Source organism: Hippichthys cyanospilos, chromosome 10 (assembly GCF_059441005.1).
Source record: "Hippichthys cyanospilos isolate Australia breed blue-spotted pipefish chromosome 10, RoL_Hcya_1.0, whole genome shotgun sequence".
Lineage (NCBI taxonomy): Eukaryota > Metazoa > Chordata > Actinopteri > Syngnathiformes > Syngnathidae > Hippichthys > Hippichthys cyanospilos.
In genome coordinates this window covers 22,271,438-22,294,641 of record NC_142378.1, presented here as the reverse complement: position 1 = coordinate 22,294,641, position 23,204 = coordinate 22,271,438, and the positions used below count along the sequence as shown (strand labels likewise).

General features: G+C 39.9%; 1 protein-coding gene across 3 annotated transcripts in view; it reads right to left on the bottom strand.

The window, feature by feature from the left end:
- The window catches only part of kifap3a (kinesin-associated protein 3a), a 75,654-nt gene that overhangs the window by 42,975 nt on the left and 9,475 nt on the right, over positions 1–23,204 (bottom strand). The window contains exons 5-13 of one of the 3 annotated variants that reach the window (XM_088425305.1): positions 20,175–20,316; positions 15,907–16,006; positions 14,846–14,970; positions 14,636–14,734; positions 11,110–11,288; positions 10,806–10,968; positions 10,513–10,695; positions 7,521–7,621; positions 5,462–5,570 (exon numbers count right to left, since the gene is read on the bottom strand). In XM_088425305.1, coding sequence (XP_088281431.1) covers positions 5,462–5,570; positions 7,521–7,621; positions 10,513–10,695; positions 10,806–10,968; positions 11,110–11,288; positions 14,636–14,734; positions 14,846–14,970; positions 15,907–16,006; positions 20,175–20,316 — 1,201 coding nt within the window. The remainder of the gene's footprint in view (positions 1–5,461; positions 5,571–7,520; positions 7,622–10,512; positions 10,696–10,805; positions 10,969–11,109; positions 11,289–14,635; positions 14,735–14,845; positions 14,971–15,906; positions 16,007–20,174; positions 20,317–23,204) is intronic. The other 2 variants (XM_088425306.1, XM_088425307.1) reach the window with 2 other exon arrangements.

Sequence of the window (23,204 nt, the reverse complement as noted above, 5' to 3'; positions counted from 1 at the left end):
TCTACAACTACTTTTTCATCGTTCATAGTCCTTGTTCATACCCCGACCTGTTAATACCCCAACGTGCACAGGTCTGCGAGGGCCCTTTATAGCTGCTTGCAGCTCTAGTTATTAGGGCCCGAGCAGCTACCGCTGCGAGAGCCCTCTTGTTTTTCTCCAGATTATTATTCTTATTATTATTATTATTATTATTATTATTATTTACTGTGCAGCGCTTTTCCATTTTTGAGGGCCTAAACATGCACGAAAAGTCACCAAAATTTGCACATTTGTCGGGCCCGGTGAAAAATTGGATATTTTTGTGTTTCCCAAAACAATGCAAAAAAAATGGCTCTGCAGCGCCACCTAAGGTTGAAAAAGTGCACCTGGTCCCGGCCCGTTTGACCTAGAGCTACGAAAATTTTTAGGCATATGTAGGACCTAGAGACCTACAAAAAAGTCAGCGCGAGCCATGTGCTCAGATGTACAGAAAAAGAGTTATGAATTTTTGAATGTGCATTTTTGGCCCATTTTTGCACGTTTGCAGGTCCCAAACTGCTCCTTGTTTCTCCTAAACGCTTTACTCAATCACCTTCAAATTTGCTGTGGTCCATATTCACACATAGGGGCACAAGTGGGCAAAATTTGGTGCAGATCAGCTGACATATATGATAGGGGCGTGGCTTCAAATTATGTGTTCAATTTTTCCTTCGCCAAGAGTGACATAAACCTTAATAACTTTGTTGTACTAGCTTAAAAAAATCTAAAACTTCATAGATACATGGAAACTTATGTCTTTAACACCTTTGAAAAAAGTTTTTTTAAATACCTACTAGCGCCGCCTAGTGGTTGATTAAAATGTTATTTTTTACACTTTCATGTATTGTGCTCAGTCTGTTTGAGTAAAACAAATGAAAATTGGTCAGAATATCATTAAGACATGGAATATTAAGGTTTTAAAATTTTATGACTTTTCGATAATGGGCGTAGTCTGCACGCCACCTCAAAGTCAGATGACTCGCCAAAATGAAAAAAGTGGCTGTAATTGGCCCCAAAATGGCCTTATGAGTGGAAAATAGCCTCTCACTCCCGGCCCGTTTGACCTAGAGCTCCAAAAATTTGTAGCCTTATGTAGGACCTCGACCTCTACAAAAAAGTCAGCGCGAGCCATGTGCTCAGATGTACAGAAAGAGAGTTATGAATTTTTGAAGGTGCACCTTTAGCCCGTTTTTGCTCATTTGCAGGTCCCGAACTGCTCCTTTTTTCTCCCAAACGCTTGACCCGGTCGACTTCAAATTTGCTGTGATGTTTTATCTGACTCTGAGGCACAATTGTTCAAATTTTCGTGACGATCCGCAATCAAATATGGTGGGGGCGGGCCTTCATATTATGCCTTTGATGATTACTTTTCCACATGTGAAACAAATCTTTATAACTCAGCTTTCCAAGCTTGTTTCGACAGTGGGTGTGGCCTATATGGCATTGAAAGTCACAAAATTGGAACAATAAAAGCTGCAGTAACTCCACACACATTGTCCCACCTTGTCTAAATTTTACATATTTGGTAATAGTCCTGCACTGAAGTGATCTACAACAAATTTTTCATCATTCATAGTCCTTGTTCATACCCCGACCTGTTCATACCCCAACGTGCACAGGTCTGCGAGGGCCCTTTATAGCTGCTTGCAGCTCTAGTTATTATTATTATTCTCCAAAGTAAATCGCAAATGTGAGGCCCTAAACATGCACAAAAAGTCACCAAAATTTGCACACGCATCGGGCCTGCTGTAAAATTAGGTATTTTGATGTTTTCATACATAAAATCTAAAAAATTTATTTTTAGCGCCACCTAGAGTCGAACACTTCTCCGGGGTCACGGCCAGTTTCACCTAGAGCTTTGAAATTTTTTAGGCATATATAGCACCTCAAGACCTACAAAAAAGTTATAGAACACCATATGCTAGGATGTACAGAACCAGAGCTATGAACTTTTTTATGTGCCTTTTTGGACCATTTTTGGATGTTTGCAGGTAGCAAATTCTTCTTAATAGCTCCTAAACAATTAAGCTGATCAACTTTAAATTTGGTGTGCTCTATAATCACGCTTAGGGCCACGTTTGGGTGAAATTTCGTGAAGATCAGCCAACATATATGATGGGGGCGTGGCTTTAAATTATGTGTGTCAAATTTCCTTCGCCAAGAGCAACAAAAACCTTAATAACTCCAATGTCCAAGCTTCAAAATATCTGACACTTTACGGAAAATGTATTAGTTATGTCCTTAAATAATCTGCATGATAAATTTTAAAATTATTTACAGCGCCACCTAGTTACAGACAAAAAATGTCATTTTTTTAAACTTTCATGTATTGTGCAAAGCCCAAAAGAGTAAATGGACTGAAAATTTGTACAAATAGCATCGAGACTTAGATAAAATGGGTTTTCAAATTTTACGGCTTTGTGATTAGGGTGATGGTCTGTATGCCACCTCAAAGTCGGAGTTTGCCCAAATCAGCAAAACTTGCTGTAATTTAGCCCAGATGATCCTTCAAACGGCAGCCCCTTCTTTCCCGTTTGACCTAGAGCTACGAAATTTTTCAAGCATATGTAGGACCTCAAGACCTACGAAAACATTACAGAGCGCCATATGTTAGGATGTACAGAACCAGAGTTATCAATTTTTGAATGTAGCATTTTGGCCCGATTTTCTACATTTCTTGGTACCGAAACCCTTGACCCGATCAACTTCACATTTGGCGTGCCCCATTATCTGACAGAGGGGAACACTAAGGCAAAATTTCATGAAGATCGGCTATCATATATGATGGGGGTGGGGCTTCAAAATCCGTGTTTCAAACTCAAATTTTGTTCGCCATGAGCAACAAAAACCCTAATAACTCCAATTTGCAAGCTTGAAAAAATCTGAAACTTTACAGGAATATTACAAGTCAAAGCTTTAAAATATCTGCATGGTTGAATATCAACTTAATGATAGCGCCACCTAGTCACAGACAAAAATCTCAATTTTTTAACTTTCATGTGTTGTGCTAAGCCTGTAAAAGTAAATGAACTGAAATTTTGCCCGAATAGCATCAAGACTTAAGAGATATTGGTTTCCAAATTTTACAACTTTGTGATAAAGGGGGTGGTCTGTACACCATCTCAAAGTCAGAGTTTTCCCAAATCAGCAAAACTTGCTGTAATTGAACCCAGATGATCCTTCAAACTGCAGCCCCTTCCGACCCATTTGACCTAGAGCTACGAATTTTTTTATTTATATGTAGGACCTCAAGACCTACAAAAACATTATAGAGCAGCATACGTTAGGATGTACAGAACCAGAGTTATCAATAGTTGAATGTAGAATTTGGCCCCATTTTCTACATTTTTCGGTACCGAAACCCTTGACCCGATCAACTTTACATTTGGCGTGCCCCATTATCTAAGATAGGGGAACATTTGGGAAAAATTTTGTGAAGATCGGCCAACATAAATGATGGGGGTGGGGCTTCAAAATACGTGTTTTAAACTCAAATTTCCTTCGCCATGAGCAACAAAAACCCTAATAACTCCAATGTGCAAGCTTTAAAAAATCTGAAACTTTACAGATATTTTACTCATCATAGCTTTAAAATACATGCATGGTTGATTATCAACTTAATGATAGTGCCACCTAGTCACAAACAAAATTGTCTATTTTTAAACTTTCATGTGTTGTGCTAAGCCCGTCAGAGTAAATGTACAGAAGATTTGTCCGAATAGCATCGAGACTTAGAGATTAAAGGTATCCAAATTTTATGACTTTGTGATAAAGTGGGTGGTCTGTATGCAACCCCAAATTCGGAGTTTGCTCAAGTCATCTAAACTTACTGTAATTGAGCCCAGGTGATCATAAAACGAGAGTCAGTTCTGACCCGTTTGACCTAGAGCAACGAAATTTTACATGTATATGTACTAAAAGACCTCAAGACCTACAAAAACATCATAGAGCGCCATATGTTAGGATGTACAGAACCAGAGTTATCAATTGTTGAATGTAGCATTTGGCCCGATTTTGTACATTTTTCAGTACCAAAACCCTTGACTCGATGAACTTCACATTTGAGGTGCTCCATTACCTCACAGAGTGGCCCCATTGGGCAAAATTTCATCAAGGTCGGCTAACCTATATGATGGGGGCGGGGCTTCAAAATACTTGAATCATATTTCCTATGCCACCAGTGTTAAAAAGCTTAATAATTCAGTTTTTGCACTGTGCTAATCCTGTTTGAGCAATTGAATGGTACCAATAGCGACACCTGGTGCCTGACAAAAGAGATAGTTTTTACACTTTCATGTTCTCTGCTTTGCTGCTTTCAGCAAATTCACATCATAGAGCGCCTAATGTTAGGATGTACAGAACCAGAGTTATCAATTGTTGAATGTAACATTTGGCCCGATTTTGTACATTTTTCGGTACCAAAACCCTATACTCGATCAACTTCACATTTGAGGTGCTCCATTACCTCACAGAGTGGCACCATTGGGCAAAATTTCATTAAGATCGGCTAATTTATATGATGGGGGCGGGGCTTCAAAATACTTGAATCATATTTCCTATGCTACCAGCGTAAAGAACCTTAATATTTCAGGTTTTGCACTGTGCTAATCCTGTTTGACCAATTTAACAGTACCAATAGCGACACCTGGTGCCGGACAAAAGAGATAGTTTTTACACTTTCATGTTCTCTGCTATGCTGCTTTCAGCAAATTCACTGAAAATTAGTCAGGAGAATATTTGGACAAAGCGAACATTATGAAACTCAAATTTCATGACTCTTCAAATTTGGTCAAATTTGCCATTTCAATTACTTAGTTGAGCACGTTGGACAAATGCGAATACAAATGTTACCTTTTCTAGAACATTGACCTCTACAGTTTTCCTGCATATGGCCAAATACATCCATACCCAAATTTGTTCATACCTCGGAACTGTTCATCCTTCGACGTGTTCATGTCTTCGAGGGCCCGTTATAGCTGCTTGCAGCTCTAGTTTATATTGTTTCTGTGTCTGGTACATGCAGCATCCACTTCAACCTGTGGGCCTGGAAGGGGGCTCCTCCCACCTGTGGTCCCTTCTGCAGGTTTCTTATTTTCCCCAAATTGGGGTTTTTGAGTTTTTCCTTCCCCTTCTGGGAGCTTTGACAGGGGATGCTGTTGTGTACCTTATACTGAAAAGATGTCTCTGTACGACCTCTTTTCATCTGTGAAGCCCTTTGAGACTTCGGTGATTTAGGGCTATATAAATAAAATTTGATCGATTGATAAATAAATATTTGTCCAAAGAAATGTCCTTATACATTTGAGGTATTGGAAAGTTCTTAAATATATTTTTTGTAAACTTCTGTGCATTTTGAGAGTTTTGTGCAAAATATATTGTGATGGTGTAAAATTTTTTAAATTCAAAATATCATTAGACAATGTGTACACTTCTGATATCATACCTTCACACATGACTTGGGCATTGACCTTGTTAGCAGCCAAGTTGATGCAGAGCGAGATAAGTTCAAAATCCATCTTTTGTTCTCCGAAGCCATGAATCATCTTCATGAGCTGTTGATGATAAAAAATGACAGAGGACTTATTCACTTAATTTGAAAGCAACAAACAAGTACGCAGTATGTATGTAAGACAATTTCAAACAGTACTATTTGCCTGAATAAATTAATGGATTTCTCATACCTAATATACAGAACATGTATTCCAGTGAAAGGTTGTTTAGGGTTGAATGATTTGTGATTTTGTTGTATTTATTTTGTTTTTCCCTTTTTTTTGGATACATATTTCACAACGTCGAGAAAGCACTAAACAGCAGTGCTTGGAATCACAGCCCAAACTTTTATTCGGCACTTTAGGCCCAGTTCACATCACATTTAGAAGAGATTAAGCCCTTTTCGCATCACATTTACCAGAGTGCAATGCATTATTGTCAAACCTATTTTCTCTGTACGAGGAGAAGGACGGAAAATATGAAAAGGGAACTGCCAATTCGCGCAGCAGGAGGACCTCTGCCACTGCCACATGGCAGCTCGATCAAGAATATGTTCTATTCGAAAGTGGCAGAGTAGTGTAATACCGTGATCGCGCTCTAATTCATGCCTCATCTATCGTGCACTCATTGCACCGCAGATTTTTTTTCATGAAAACAAAAAGCTATGATGTGGAGAAACGTGCTGGGAAGGTTCCCTACATGACAGACAGACAAGTTTCCTTGGACAGCCGCTTTTATATTAGTGTAGGGCTGCAAGATTAATCCAATTTCAATCGTGATTATGATAGGGGCTTGCCACGATTAATTAAAATAAAAAAAAATCTGCCCCACCAGGGGGCAAACGCAAGGTTAAGACATCATTAAGCTTAAGAAAGAGCAAGCGATCAAATTCTGCAAGAACGTCCCCAGTTCGACACGGCTCCGCGCATCAAAGTGACGTCTTTTCAGCAACCACGCCACTTATTACAAACCTAGGTGAGAGATTTACAACACTCCCATGAAGCCTCTTTGGTAGTAGACCGGCACTCGTCGCTTAGTTTACCTAACCAGCAAGCGTTGGGGCGGGAGTATATTAGAAATTCTGCACTAATTGGTCAATGGTCGCGTCAGAAGTCAATCACATTTCTTGATGGAGTGTCCAGCTCCCTCATGAAACACACAGACTGAATACGAATTTGTCGAAAGCCCTCTAAGTCATCATCACTATCTGACACGCCAAATAGCTCCTCCCATTTTAATGCATAGCTATCTCGGACGTGTTCTTTTTCCTCCTCATCTCTTCAAACATGCTCGTTACTCTTCCACGTGTACTCATCTTAGGACCTGCCCAATTAAATTAAAATGTTTGTTTAAAAAAGTGATGACTGTGGCGCGATCAGAGTGTGGATTGGTTGCTGTCACTGCTCTCGCATTTTTGTGTTGAACGGTCGGACAAGTTAAGCTGTCATTTCCTTTTCATATATGGTCAAATTCCACTGGACAAATGATCCATGCAGCTTTGTTGTTGACAACAATGAGGCCCTAAGGCGGAGCTTGACGAAAGTGCATTTGAAAGTACAACAGCATGAAAGGGATGTATACTAAAGGAAATTAGAGCTATATATAAATCATTTTAAGCCATAGGTCGACCCCCCGATATGGGGGTTGAAAATGGGGAAAAAAACAGTCGACTTGTACACAGGGTATTAGAGTACATTATGTTCATGCATGTAGGAAGCTACAGGGTCAGGTTAAAAGTCACAATGACACAATTGCCCAGCTCGAAAATAAAAAAAAAATGTTACATCCTTTGTGAATTTGCCTAATTTGGACAAATACATGAATTGCACATGATTTATCCATTGTTGTACAGTAAGACATTTCCAGGACAAAAAGACAAACACATACAATTCTGCATAACAATGTAGGGGATCAGGGCTAAATTTCTCCAATTGTCATGTCTTGTTTTGCTTGATCCTGGTGTCGTTCAACACATAAATTTGTTTTTGTTATTTTTGTTCTGTCTCTCTTACCTGTGGTATGCAGTCCAGGTTTGCAAACAATGTTTTAAATCTGTCCTCCATGCTGATGTGGTATAGAATGCACATGCTGAGCTGTCTTTGGCCTTCATCAGCTGAAAAATAAATGAAATTTTATATATATATATATATATATATATATATATATATATATATATATATATATATATATATATACACACACACACACACACACACACAAGAAAATTTTACTTGCCTGTGCAAGAGAAAATACACGCCAAAATAGAGTTTCGTTTTGGTTCCAGAATTGGCCGAGTAAACAGCAATGTTTCATTTAGCAGCTACAGGGTTTTACTGTAGAAATGCTGAGGTGGCCAAAATGTGTTGGTGCACACAGCCAGGCAATCAACGTCAGTAGTAAATAATTCACCCTTAGGTGGAGCTTTTGTTATGACTACAGGGTTCACATGGGGACTGATTTGATTGGAGGTACTGGTGTTTAGTGTTTCCAGTCTCTTGACAATATTTTGCATTTTAATTTGAGTAAACGACTTTTTATTATTCACACAGTGTTATTCACACTGATGGAGTTATCTTAATCAGCCGCGAGCCTCGTGAGGACGAGCGGTCAGGATGATAAATGGATGCATATTGCATGCCGGCCAGCCTTGAGCGGCAAGATGGTGCGCTAGCTACACGGTAATAACAAACAAGCTGTTTTACTTCCTGGTTAGAAAAATTGGTACCATAAAACTCTATTAAATTCTACTCTAAGAAATTAAATCGCCAATATTCCAAATTTCATTTATATGCACATATTACACCGTGGAAAGTATTTAAGTATCATGTTATGTCTCCTTGAAGACCTCTCTTTTGGGTTTTTAAGGTCATGTTACTTTTAACATTTAACTTAATTCAAACAGGTAACTTCAGCGCAAGACTGACCATGTGGTCTATACGACAGCCAGGGGCTGGTGTTTTGATCCCTATAATTGATTGACAAAAACTAAATCAATCACATTGGTCGGCTGTTCTAGGTCAAAGATATAAAACAAAGTGGAAGCTAATCTATCTGTTCAGCCTCCCATTTTTTCATAAAAGAATCGATAAACAATCAAACTGCTACAAAGACTCAAGAATGGACTTGTAAAAATCCTATGAATCTCCATCTATATCTCTCGTGTACTATTTAAAACTATTCTATCTGTGGTTAAAACCAGAGGTAGGCACTTGACGGGGCTGTCTGTCAGTCTGTCACCTACGGATGCCTGTAAAAATGGTGGATTTAAAATGTCGGAAGAGCAATTTTCTTACGTCCTTCAGTCCGCCACACCCCTTTTTGGCTTACTTTATTATAATTCAATTGACTTGTATGATAATCTGCTATGGTGCTGCCTCCTTATTGTACAAACGGCAATCAGTCAATTTACAGCAGTACCAACCAGTGGAGAAACGTATTCAGTAGAGTGAATAAACTGAGTTGGTTCAAATAACTGCTTATCATTCAAAACTTGAACACAGTTGACCTTACCAAAGATTTACTTGTAGTTAGTCCCTTTTTTTACTTCTGGTTTCAAAAACCAAAATTCATACTGTACACAATCTCGCCAACCAAAAGTAAAAAGTAATGTTTAGAATTAAGAGACCTTCAGTGTTACAGTGGACCCCTGTTTACGACGTCCCTGGCACGGGTGTCTTGTCACTACACGCGTCACTGCTTACGTCATTTTAATGCTGGTCTGCGATTGGTTGGTGTCACGACTCCCTAAGATACAGGTCTACTATTGGTCGGCATCACGGGTGTCATGAAGATGCTAGTCTGCTATTGGTCAGCGGACGGGGTCAGAAAGATGGATGCCTAAAGACTTGATCTCGTTTCAAAGTGCTTTCAATATGGTAATTCTTGTGCATTTCAGTACTTAATTCAAACTTTAATTGGTGAGCCATTGTTGTATGGTGTATTGTTTTTAAGATTGCTAGTGGTGTTAAAGTGAGGAGTAAAAAAATGATTTAAATGGAAACGAAGCTGGAGATAATCAAGAAATTATATACTAGTTTAATTTCCCTTAGATGACAAGATGGCCCCGGTGCGTGTGGCCTGCCGTCTGTGTCTGCCAGTACTGTGTCTGTTTTTACGTTTTTTATCGTTTCTCGGGTTAAATGTCAACTGTCTTCTGGTGTCCGATCGCCAAACATTGCTGGATCTCCGACTTTATGTCAAAGATGTTGGGAAATTGGATTATGGTGGACGTGGATCTGTACCCCCGCTCCTGGCCAGGATCCCCCCTTACCTGTGCCGCACCCCGGCTCCACCTATCCGCCGTAAAGGCTCCCCGCAAACGCTTCCGCCGTCGGGGTAAATGCAGCAATCGGCTAGTGAGGCTGAAGTCTTGCCTAGCGGATTTTCCTTCGGCTTCCTGGAATGAGTTTCGAGCTATGCCAGGACTCTCTGTTTTTCACCGCTCTCTGGACCCTGGATTCCTGGATCAGCACTATTACGTCATCTGGCCGCGCAGGCCTAGCTCTCCTCGTCCCCGCTGGTGGGGAGTTAATCACCGTAATCTGTGGCCTTTGAGTAGGGCTCTCCTGGCAGCTGAGACCGCGGAGGGGATCGGCCTGGTGAATGCTAGATCGCTAGCGAACAAGACTTTCATCTTGAAAGACTTCTTCACATCCCGAGGCTTGGACTTTCTCTGTGTGACTGAGACGTGGCTAGGTGTCTGTGAGTCCAGCGCTTTCACTCAACTTTTGTCCGACGATTGCTGCTATTTGAACTCTCCACGGACATCTGGCCGAGGAGGAGGAATTGCCACAATCTTTAAAAGTCACTATAAATGCAAGCAGCTATCTCTTTCATCCTCTATCAGCAGCTTTGAGGTGTATGTGTTTGAGCTGGGTCGCTCTCACACCGTATTGTGCACTGTTATTTGTCGACTGTTATTTGTTGCCAGCCAATCGCAGGGCACAGAGGGACAAACAACCATTCATTCATCACATTAAGGACAATTTAGAGTGTGTATTACACCTGCTATGCATGTTTTTGGAGTGTGGGAGGAAGCCGGAGTGCCCGGAGAGAATCCATGTTGGCTCGGGGAGGACATGTAAACTGCACACAGGAAGGCCTGAGCGAGGTGGATTTGAACTCGAGATTGAACTATGAGGCAAATGTGCGAACCACTGTTCCACTGATCCACCCATCCTAGAAACACTTAAATAAAATTCAATTTCAGCTTGGACTGATACTTAATTGTGCATCTGACATTCTTCCACAATCTACATAAGAGACAAATAATTACATGTACACATCAGACAGATTACCAAGTAATGAGGAGAGTTTCGCAATTAGTCCCGCTTGGACCATTTGGTTGCGCAGAGCAGTGTCAAAGGAAAGGTTGAGCAGTAGGCGTAATGCAGTGCTCAGCAGGTCTTCGTGCTCACATGGAATTAGCAGGACCAGCTTCTCTACTGCAAATAATTCAGCCTAAAAACAACAAAGCTGGATGAATCTTTTTTTTCCCCTTTTTCAGAAAGTAGATTGAATTATGAACACAAATTACAAATTTTACAATTTTACAATTTTACCATGTCATTCGTGTACACAAGGTAAATTATTCAGTCTCACCATGTCATTCTTGTTTTCCAAGAAGATGGAAAGTTTCTTGAGGAAGGAGACAACTACCAATAGAAGCTCTTCATCCTTCCTATCCAGTATCTTCACAAGCATGTTAACTATGTTTTTGTTCCTCATCTTTAGTTCTGTATGCGTATCTTCAGCAAGATTCAACAACAAACACAGAGACACTGTAGAAAAACACAAACTGAAATTAATGAAATCAGGCAATAAAATCAGATTTGAAAATGAAGCCAAAATAGATGAACAACAGGCTGGTTACATAAGTGTGTAAAATTAGTCAGATGAAATCTGTTTCACCCCTCCGTGAGGCAACACCTTGCCATAGTGGATGGGTCTGCGTGTCCTAATGATATTAGGACTTAAAATTTCTGGGGCTTTATGCCCCTGTAGGGTCACCTATGACAAACAGATTCTAGGTGAGGGACAAGACATACCACTGCTCATAGACCCCTTAAGATGAGTAACATCTCCCATTGGCTCACTACCTGTGGGAGTGGCCTAAGAGTTTGAGTGTGACGAGAGCTGAGCGGTCAGGGGAGGGGACTTGAGCGCACCAATCCGTGGCAACAGAAGCGAAGTCTTGGGAATGGTTACCTCCGATGGGGAAGGAGACTGAGTTGGTGTATGAGGCCGAGAAGTGCAGACTAGATATACAGTAAACTCTCAGTACTTCGCGGTTCCACTATCGCGGATTTGCCACATCGCGGATTTTTTTCCCACTACACGGATTCACCACATTGCAGATTTTTTTTCCATTACACAAATTCACGACTTCAAGGATTTTTTTTTCATTATGTATTGTACTTTTGCAATAGTTCCCAAGCGTGCTGGTTATGCGAAAGCTTGCACTGAGCTTAAACGCCATCAAAAAATGAAGACGTTTGCTGAGAAGGTGATACTTCTCGAAGGGAAAAGTTACGCAGCCGTGGCCCGCTATTTGGGAGCGAATGAATCCATCGTTCATTAGACGACGGCTGCCATCATCTTTGGCAATTTGGTGAAGCAAGTTGTTACTGCTCGTAGTAAAACAATCATCCATATGGAGGCTGTTTTAGCAATCTGGATTGCCGAGTGCCGACGGAAGAAGCACTTCCTTTTAAAGTCTCGTGAGGCTGCGGGCATCTTAGTAGCGCCCCAGATGACGAATTAAAGTCCAATCTGTACATTATTAAAAATGATTACAGTGGAGAGTCTACACTTGCAATGCCATTTTATTATAAAAGAAATCTAGGGAAGACGTTTTCAATGGTCTGGTGAACGTCGTCTCTGCCGCCTCTGCGTGTGCGTTGACAACAACAGCGCCGGGGTACGCTTCATGAGCTATACGTCACGTGCCTGTGGATTTGATCTACTCCTGCCTCAACTCCCGCCCCAAAGGCACGTTGGAGTCAATCATCAAGCGCACTCATTGCAAAAGGCAAACACACACACACACTCACACATTGTCCAGGCAGAGAGAGGGAGAGAGGAGCAGACTTTCGCCAGACTGTTGGAAATGTCTTACCTAGATTTGTTTTATAATAAAATGGTATTTCAAGAGTAAACTCTCCTTTGTAATGATCTTTAATTATGTACAGATTAGACTTTAATACAACGTTCGGGCTGCTGCTAATATGACCGTAGCTGCGCGAGACTTCAAAGGAAAAGGGGAACATTTATGTTGTAAATTCCTCATTGCCTCTGGGTTGATGTGCATGAGGGTGCATTGCATCCTTGTGTGTGGAAGGAGGGGTAGGTCCTATATGTGCTCTGGTTGGAGCGGAAATGTCACGGGACAGCTAAATCGGATCCTACGACGTTGAGCGGGGGCTTGTTTACATTGTACAGTCGGGTGACGACAGCGCGGGTACCAATCGAAATACGGTTCGGTTTATTGTTTTGGAGTTGCCACGTTCAGTTGTGAAGTTGTAAACTTTAAAATAAAAGCTCCGTTGTTGAGCCATATGAGTCCGACGCTCTTTTATCTGAGGTGCTTTGTGGATGAGATGCTCGAGGGCAGCGGAGCAGTCTCGCGCTCTTTCTCAAGTTTTTTACTGTACAGTGTAGAGTATAATTTTTAATAAATGTGTGCACTGCAGTAATATTTGTCTTAAAGAATATGTATAGCATGAAAACTTTCCATGTTTACTTTTTTTTTTTTTATGTGAAAAGTGGGGGCGCCACCGCGAATTTTCAGCTATCGCGGCTGGCTACTGCACCTATCTACCGCGATATACGAGGGCTTCCATACACAGCTTGGGCTCTGTTACCAGTCCTCTTGAGAGGGCGTGGACTCTCTTCTACTTTGGGGTTGCCCATGGTGATAGGCGCAGAGCAGGTGCGGGCATACTTATTGCCCGCTGGGTCGGCACCTTTACAATGGGGTTCCCCCCGGTCCTCCACCTTCATTGGGGGGGGTTATGAAGTCTTTCAGCTTCTGCTGAAAGACTTCAACGCTCATGTGGGCAATGACAGTGAGACCTGGAGGGGCGTGATTTGAAGGAGCGGCACCTCCGATATGAACGCGGATGACCCGAGCGAAAAAGGCTTGTTTTTGGCATGTAAAGTATAATTGCAATAAAATAAGGATTGGCAAAAGGGATCAAGCATTTGTTTTTTTTCTGATTTAGACTAACCTGTAACCTGTAGAAACACTGTAAAAAGGTAGTTAACAGTTGTTGAAAGTTGTTTTTTGTCTTTTGTGTGTGTGTGTGTGTGTGTGTGTGTGTGTGTGTGTGTGCGTTAGTGTGTGTGTGTGGGTGCGGCTTTGACACAATGCATTCCCACTTGGACTTGATAATAGTATTTCAATCATGATGCATTTTTTTTTGTCTTTTGTGTGTGTGTGTGTGTGTGTGTGTGTGTGTGTGTGTGTGGGGCTTTGACAATGCATTCCCACTTGGACTTGATAATAGTATTTCAATCATGGTGCATTTTTTAGGGATGTACATTGTATTTATATTTCACACTATATTTGTTAGACTATTAATTTACTTAGAATGCCATCATGTGCTTAAAGCTTCTTTGCTGTTTAAGAAAAGACTTGAAACAAGACAAGACTTGTTACTTCCTCTTGCTTGTAGCCTAATAGTTTGATTTGACAGACCAAAGCCGCTAATTCTGTCATCTTCTATCGAGTTTATCGATTTGCTGTCTTGCAGTTGTTGGACTCCACAGCATATTTCGCCACTTCAATTTTGAAGTGGGCTTCAAAAAAGTTTCTTTTTTTTTCTTAATGCATCAAGGGGCGCTGAAAAAATTTGCGATGCAGCCTCGTTGTCAAGAACCAAGAGGCAAGTAGGCAGCGCTTAACAAAAGTAGATATTTGTAATGTTCTGTGCACTCCAAAACGGAAACATGCTCCATAGAATTATAGGTAAGTAAGTATAGATAATCATTTTAAGCCCTCTTACATGACATATGACTTATTTCGCATGCAAACTAATGCAATTCAAACACACATATGTGCTTGTTTTTCACAACATAAATTTAATTGTTTGGGTACTAATAAATAAGTGCTTTTGATAACCTTTACCTCTGAGAAGTTGCTCCTGTTTAGTGAGAAGACTTTGATACTTTTTTAAAGATTTTTCATACTCCTTCTTCAGATTGTGGTTCTCTGAGAATTCCTCATGTGAAACCAGTCAAGAATATAAAATAAACAAAAGGAATAAGGTTTTACTACTTAATTCTAGATTTAAATTTTTTTGGGGGATGAATGATTGCTTCCATCTGAAAAGGATATAAGCTTTCCTCTTCCTTTGGAGTTCTTCTTGCCACAGGTCATACCTCTTCAGCTCATGTTCAATGATGTTCATACACAGGGCCCCAATCTTGAAATGTGTGACAAGTCCATGAAACTGTGAAAAACTGAAAGATAAGTATTTATTTATTTATTTAACTAGAAAAAAGACCGGTTGAGACCAAAATCGCTTTCACAATGGTGACCTTGCCAAGGTCAGCAGATTGGGAAACACATTCAAAACGTAGACTTTAGAATAGTTTAAAATCAAGTCATAAAGTAGTGGACTCTTGACATGTTTAGTCTGGGTCAGAAATGGGCAGACTGGCCTGTGAGCTAGAACCATCCTGTTGGTCTTTTTAATCTGACCCGCCTAAAATGGTACAGAATTAAGGTTCAATGTGAATGATTGCATTTATTTCATTTTGACATGTTATGACAGGCATTTCAACACCCGGGGACGCAGGACTTGAATTTTGCCTGGAGCCTGGAGGAAGAATGAGAAACTGGCATCACTTAAATTGTGTTTAAGAGGGTAGTGATGTGAACTGAAGTATATATTTACATAAAGCCTGAGAGTGAAAGAGTAAATGGACAATGATTAATATTTTGATTTCCAAAAACTAGGAGTGGGAATCTTTGACTATCTCACGATTCGATTAGCTTTCGATTTTGGAGACTATGATTCAATTCAGAATAGATTTTCAATTAAAAAAACATTTTCGACTCAAAATGATTTGATTAAATCAAAAATGATTTCTGCTTCTAGATATAGATGTGCAAAAACTTACAAATTCAGTCTGCTTATCCAGACAGAATAACGATAACATTTACAACGTTTTGATTTGTAAGAAATATATGCCTTTTCCCCAAAAAAATAACACGTGGACAACTCTTTGAAGCTATCTGTAAATTGCATATTTTTGATAGCATAAAATAAGATTAAGGAAAATTAAAGATAGAACAAGGTACTGTACATGGGCATATCAGTTGAAAAACACTCTCCTAACTTATTGTGAACGTATAAAAATTTATGAAAAAGATCAAACAAATAACTGAGTTACCTTGAGAAGCAGAAAAAGATGCAAATTATGGTCGTTGCTAAATCCAGGCTTTGCTTCCAGTCTTCCCTCAGAACTCTAGCCAATGCTGCTAAAGCCATCTCTGCAAAATAATGAGATAAATGAAAACAGTTCAGTTCAGTTAGGATTGTAGCCATGAAAAATGAAGGGATTAGAAGAGAATAACAAAATGCTTTTTATGAAATGAACTGTCTTTTTTTTTTGGTTCAATTTTGGCTCTAATTTTAGCACATTTACAAGGGTTGGGCTTTTGCCCTATTGCCCAAAGTAGTCATACCATCTCAAGAACTTGGGACAACAACAGACAAAACAAATCTTGACGTCTTGGAATACTGCATGAGAGGGGGTGAGGCATCAAATTTTGTATTTCATATGTACTTTGACACAAGAGGAAATGCTTTACTCCCATTAACATGCTCCAAAAATATTCCGAAATTTGAGTTTGAAACACGTATTTTGAAGCCCCACCCCCATTATATGATAGCCGATCTTCAAAAAATTTTGCCTAAGTGTTCCCCTATGTCAGATAATGTTGCACGCCAAATGTGAAGTTGATCGGGTCAAGGGTTTCGGTATAAATTCAGTAAAAGTAAATTCGGTAAAAATGTACAAAATCGGGCCAAATGCTACATTCAAAAATTGATAACTCTGGTTCTGTACATCCTAACATATGGCGCTCTATAATGTTTTCGTAGGTCTTGAGGTTCTACATATGCATAAAAAATTTCGTAGCTCTAGGTCAAACGGGAAAGAAGGTGCTGCCATTTGAAGGATCATCTGGGCTAAATTACAGCAAGTTTTGCTGATTTGGGCAAACTCCGACTTTGAGGTGGCATACAGACCATTCCCCTTATCACAAAGTCGTAAAATTTGAAAACCCATTTTATCTAAGTCTCGATGCTATTCGTACAAATTTTTGGTCCATTTACTCTTTTGGGTTTTGCACAATACATGAAAGTTTAAAAAATGACATTTTTGTCTGTAACTAGGTGGCGCTGTAAATAATTTTAAAATTTATCATGCAGATATTTTATGGTCATAACTAATAAATTTTCTGTAAAGTGTCAGATTTTTTGAAGCTTGAACATTGGAGTTATTAAGGTTTTTGTTCCTCATGGCGAAGGAAATTTGACACACATAATTTAAAGCCCCGCCTCCATCATATATGTTGGCCGATCTTCACGAAATTGCACCCAAATGTGGCCCTAAGTGTGATTATGAAGCACGCCAAATTTAAAGTTGATCAGCTTAATTGTTTAGGAGCTATTAAGAAGAATTTGCTACCTGCAAACATCCAAAAATGGTCCAAAAAGGCACATAAAAAAATCATATCTCTGGTTCTGTACATCCTAGCATATGACGCTCTATAACTTTTTTGTAGGACTTCAGGTGCTATATATGCCTAAAAATATTTCAAAGCTCTAGGTGAAACTGGCCGTGACACCGGAGAAGTGTTCGCCTCTAGGTGGCGCTAAAAATCAATTTTTTAGATTTTATGTATGAAAACACCAAAATACCTAATTTTACAGCAGGCCCGATGAGTGTGCAAATTTTGGTGACTTTTTGTGCATGTTTAGGCCCTCACATTTGCGATTTACTTTGGAGAATAAAAATAATAATAATAATAATAATAACTAGAGCTGCAAGCAGCTATAACGGGCCCTCGCAGACATGAGCACGTTGAAGGATGAACAGTTCGAGGTATGAACAAATTTGGGTATGGATGTATTCGGCCATACGCAGGAAAACTGTAGAGGCCAATTTTCTAGAAAAGGTAACATTTGTATTCGCATTTGTCCAACGGGCAAAGTAAGTAATTGACTAAGTAATTGAAATGGAAAACTTGACCAAATTTGAAGAGTCATGAAATTTGAGTTTCTTAATGTTTGCTTTGTCTCAATATTCTCCTGACTAATTTTCAGTGAATTTGCTGAAAGCAGCATAGCAGAGAACATGAAAGTGTAAAAACTATCTCTTTTGTCCGGCACCGGGTGTCGCTATTGGTACTGTTAAATTGCTCAGATTACAGGCACTTTTTTCGTTTTGGCGAGTCATCTGACTTTGAGGTGCCGTGCAGACTACGCCCATTATCGAAAAGTCGTAAAATTTTAAAACCTTAATATTCCATGTCTTAATGATATTCTGACCAATTTTCATTTGTTTTACTCAAACAGACTGAGCACAATACATGAAAGTGTAAAAAATGACATTTTAATCAACCACTATGCGGCGCTAGTAGGTATTTAAAAAACTTTTTTTAAAGGTGTTAAAGACATAAGTTTCCATGTGTCTATGAAGTTTTAGATTTTTTTAAGCTAGTACATCAAAGTTATTAAGGTTTTTGTCCCTCTTGGCGAAGGAAAAATTGAACACATAATTTGAAGCCACGCCCCTATCATATATGTCAGCGGATCTGCACCAAAATTTGCCCACTTGTGCCCCTATGTGTGAATATGGACCACAGCAAATTTGAAGGCGATTGAGTAAAGCGTTTAGGAGAAACAAGGAGCAGTTTGGGACCTGCAAACGTGCAAAAATGGGCCAAAAATGCACATTCAAAAATTCATAACATTTTTTCTGTACATCTGAGCACATGACTCACGCTGACTTTTTTGTAGGTCTCTAGGTCCTACATATGCCTAAAAATTTTCGTAGCTCTAGGTCAAACGGGCTGGGACCAGGTGCACTTTTTCAACCTTAGGTGGCGCTGCAGAGCCATTTTTTTTGCATTGTATTGGGAAACACAAAAATATCAAGCGGTAGCTGCTCAGGCCCTAATAATAATAATAATAATAATAATAATAATAATAATCTGGAGAAAAACAAGAGGGCTCTCGCAGCGGTAGCTGCTCGGGCCCTAATAATAATAATAATAAGAAGAAGAAGAAGAAGAAGAAGAAGAAGAAGAATCCGGAGAAAAACAAGAGGGCTCTTGCAGCGGTAGCTGCTCGGGCCCTAATAATCCGGAGAAAAACAAGAGGGCTTTCGCAGCGGTAGCTGCTCGGGCCCTAATAATAATAATAATCCGGAGAAAAACAAGAGGGCTCTCGCAGCGGTAGCTGCTCGGGCCCTAATAATAATAATAATAATAATAATAATAATAATAATAATAATAATAATCCGGAGAAAAACAAGAGGGCTCTCGCAGCGGTAGCTGCTCGGGCCCTAATAATAATAATAATAATAATAATAGTAATAATCCGGAGATAAACAAGAGGGCTCTCGCAGCGGTAGCTGCTCGGGCCCTAATAATAATAATAATAATAATAATCCGGAGAAAAACAAGAGGGCTCTCGCAGCGGTAGCTGCTCGGGCCCTAATAATAATAATAATAATAATCTGGGGAGGAACAATAGGGACCTCGCAGTGGTCACTGCTCGGGCCCTAATAATCTGGGGAGGAACAATAGGGACCTCGCAGTGGTCACTGCTCGGGCCCTAAATAGAGCCAATAGGTATTTACAACAAATGAGTATTTACAAGGATAAAGATAGAACTATGGGTCAAACATAAATGGCAATAGTAAAAGGCTGGCACAGAAAAAAAGTAATCACCTAAAGTAGTTACTATAAAAGAAGAACAAATCACTAACCAGTAACAATGGGAGCATACTGGCCAAACACAAGCATGGAGAACTGAAACTCACAAGACATTAAAAAATCTGAAGAGCAAATCACGGGTTGAGGGCCGAGAACAAGGAAAGAAAAGAAAGAAAAAAAAAAGAAGAAAAGAAAAAAAAAGCCTTCTAAAAGTGTTATTTTTAGGCCTGGAACAACATCAACTTTTTAAGTTTCAGTGGCAAGTCAAGTAATACACGATTAGGCATCAATGAGCCAGAAAATAAAAAGTGATAATGAAAGACTTTGGAAGATCAAGAAGAGGAACAAAACAGATAAACACTCAAAGTAAAAAGCTGACTTTTCTACCAAAATGGAAGTTGTATCAACGGGTGCACTTTGAAGATGATTATGACGGATGGTAAAATTACGTTACTTCTATAAATTTTATTGTGACATTTTAATGGTTATGACATTTGTTGTTGGTTTTTGCTCACGTTTGAACCTTAGACTTACTCTGTCCTTTTTATTGCACATTTTTTGGGACTCCAAACATTTCTCTTATGACCCATAACTTTTTAGGGTTTTGGGTCTTGGGGACCCAAAAATGTCAGAGGTAAAATGAGCACTGATATTACTTCAAGTTTAGGCTGGACATAAATACAATTAAATTATGAAAATAAACAGTGTATACCATTCTGCTTGAGCTCCTCTAAATTATCGGGGTTACGGGCTAGCTGAAAGATTAAGGTGGCTCCCCTGATCTTCTCTTGGATGTCCTCATATAGCAGCTCCAAATACTCGTCAATGCTGTTGATGTTCGCCTCCTCATTGAGCTAAAAAGACAGAAAAGTTGAACATCCAAACTGGTCTATCTGGTCTGTCAAAGTATGTGGTACAGAAAAATAGTGGCAAAGGTATCAATAATCAGGCCTTTAATTGGAGGAATAGATACTTATGCAGGGGTCGACATTAACAGCAACCCAAATGGCGTCAACATTAGCAGCAACCCGATGGCCTGTGGCCACCATTTCAATGATCGGGTCACAGAAAGAAAGAAAGAAAGAAAGAAAGAAAGAAAGAAAGAAAGAAAGAAAGAAAGAAAGAGAGAAAGAAAGAAAGAAAGAAAGAAAGAAAGAAAGAAAGAAAGAAAGAAAGAAAGAAAGAAAGAAAGAAGGAAAGAAAGAAAGCGAGAAGGAAAGAAAGAAAGAAAGAAAGAAAGAAAGAAAGAAAGAAGGAAAGAAAGCAAGAAAGAAAGAAAGAAAGAAAGAAAGAAAGAAAGAAAAAAGAAAGAAGGAAAGAAGGAAAGAAAGAAAGGACAGACATTCAGACAGACAGACAGACAGACAGGCAGGCAGGCAGGCAGGTAGATAGATAGGTACATAGGTAGATAGATAGAACAATGTCATGAAGGGTGTGAGGCAGCCACAGAATGAGAGGCATGAGACATTTCACTTCTTAGTTAAAAGTATCGGTACCATACAATTCTCACTATTTTATGTGCCAAGTGTAACTTTTATCCGTATTTCACTCTGGAACGTTTAAATCATATAAGCCTAACCCTTTAAAAAGTTCACGAGAAAACAGAAATTTATGTTCATCCTGTATTCGGCAAAACAGTTAGTCCAAAATCACCCTAGTTATTGTTAAAGGACAAACATTTTGGGAACGAATGCAACATCATGTCATTGACAGGGCCATTTCTTGCCCCGTTGAGTGAGATGCCAGATTGTCGATGTCACTGCTAAAATTGAGTATTCTGACGAAAGAGAAAATGGGCCAACATGGATTTTCATTTGAGTGAGAAAGGGCCTCTGATTCAGATTCCGGCAATGAAAAGGGCAAGAATGATTTGGTGGACAAAGAGAATGCCATGTTGCATTGGGAAGATAGGGCAAGGCAGAAATGGAGGCTGCTGCTTTGATCAAATGCCTGATATTAAGTGCGTTTGTTACCACCAAAACAAGCTTGCAGTGGATAAAATAAAATAAAATGAAATGGACTAAAATGCTAAGCTTTGAAGGCTGATTTACCTGCAAATGTCACCCAAAAAAATATGACTGCCTTGCTCAACTAGTGCCTGGATACCGCTCCTGATAAATTAAGATAAGCATCAAAGACTGTTATTGTTGTAAAGTAATCCAGGTTGTAATCCGCTACAATTTTGATGTTCAAAATTCTTTTGATGTTCAAAGCAGGATATTGATGAAGGTCAAAAAAGGACCCTGGATGGCTGATCCATCCTTCAATGTGGCAAAGCCTTGATTGAAAATGGAAGGGAGGGGATGTTAACTATTATTTTGACAAATGTAAATAATGATGAAAACTATGCCTTTTTATTTTATCTGTTTAGCGCACAGGTGTCGAACTCCAGTCCTCGAGGGCCGATATCATACGTTTTCAAACCTTTTCCCTCAAAAACACCTGATTCAAATGATTGGGATCATTTTGAAGCTCCTGCAGAGCTTGCTAATGAGCTAATCATTTGAATCAGGTGTGTTGGGGAAAGAAAACCGAAAACACGCAGAATGCCGGCCCTCGAGGACTGGAGTTCGACACCTATAGTTTAGCGGGTTGAGGAGCACTGGAATAGAGTCTTCGGAGACAAAACAGCCCAAGATCCTGATCTTGTAAATGTAAGGACAAACAAAATCAGCCCTTCTTATGTGGATTTTATTTTTTTTTTATGTGGATCCTTTAAGATTATTAAAAATAAAATGAAATTAAATTTAAAAAATGGTAACTACGGTAACTTCGGTAACTACATAATTGTGAAATGATTTGGGCTTGGTTACTGTAGACAAAATTCACAATTTCAAAATGCGTCTTGAAACTGAGTCCATCCCCGATGGACAAGGCTTCTCACCTTATTTCTAAGGGAGAGCCCGGACACCCAGCGAACTCCAGCGAGAGTTGGAGGTCACAGCCTGAAGAAGTCAACACAGCACCACATCATCCGCAAATGGTAGAGATTCAAGGCTGAGCCCTTAAACCGGACCCCTCAACACTTGGGCTACGCATAGGAATTCTGTCCATAAAACTAATTAAAAGAATCAGTGACAAATGGCAGCCTTGGTGGAGTCCAGACCTCACTGGAAACAAATTCGACTTACTACCGGCAACGCGGACCAAACTCTGACAATGGTGGTAGAGGGACAAAACAGCCCTCATTAAGGGGTTTGGTACCCCGTACTCTCGAAGTACCCCCCACAAGACTCAACAAGGGACACGGTCAAACACCTTTTCCAAGTCCACAAAACACAACACGGTTGGTCGAACTCCCATGCACCCTTGAAGACCCTGACGAGCGTCTAGATCTGGCCCACTGCTTTACAGCCAGGATGAAAACCACACTGCTGCTCCTGATTACGAGGTTTGTCTTCCTGACGGACCCTCATCTCCATCATTACTGAATAGAGGAGGCTGAGGAGTATGATCCCTCTTTAGTTTGAAAACACCTTCTTGTCTGCCACCACCACCCCAGTCTGCCAATTCAGGAGCACTGTACCAGATGTCTACACAATGTTGTAGGGTATTGTAAACCTGAACAGCCCTAGAACACCCAGACTTTAGGCACGCTGGGCTGATCTCATCCACCCCCCGGGTCCTTGCCACCAAGGAGGTTTTTGACCACTTCGGTGACTTCAGCCCCAGAAATAGAAGAGCCCACACCTTGGAGTTTCCAGACTCTGCTTCTTCAAGAGAAGACGTGCCAGTGGATTTG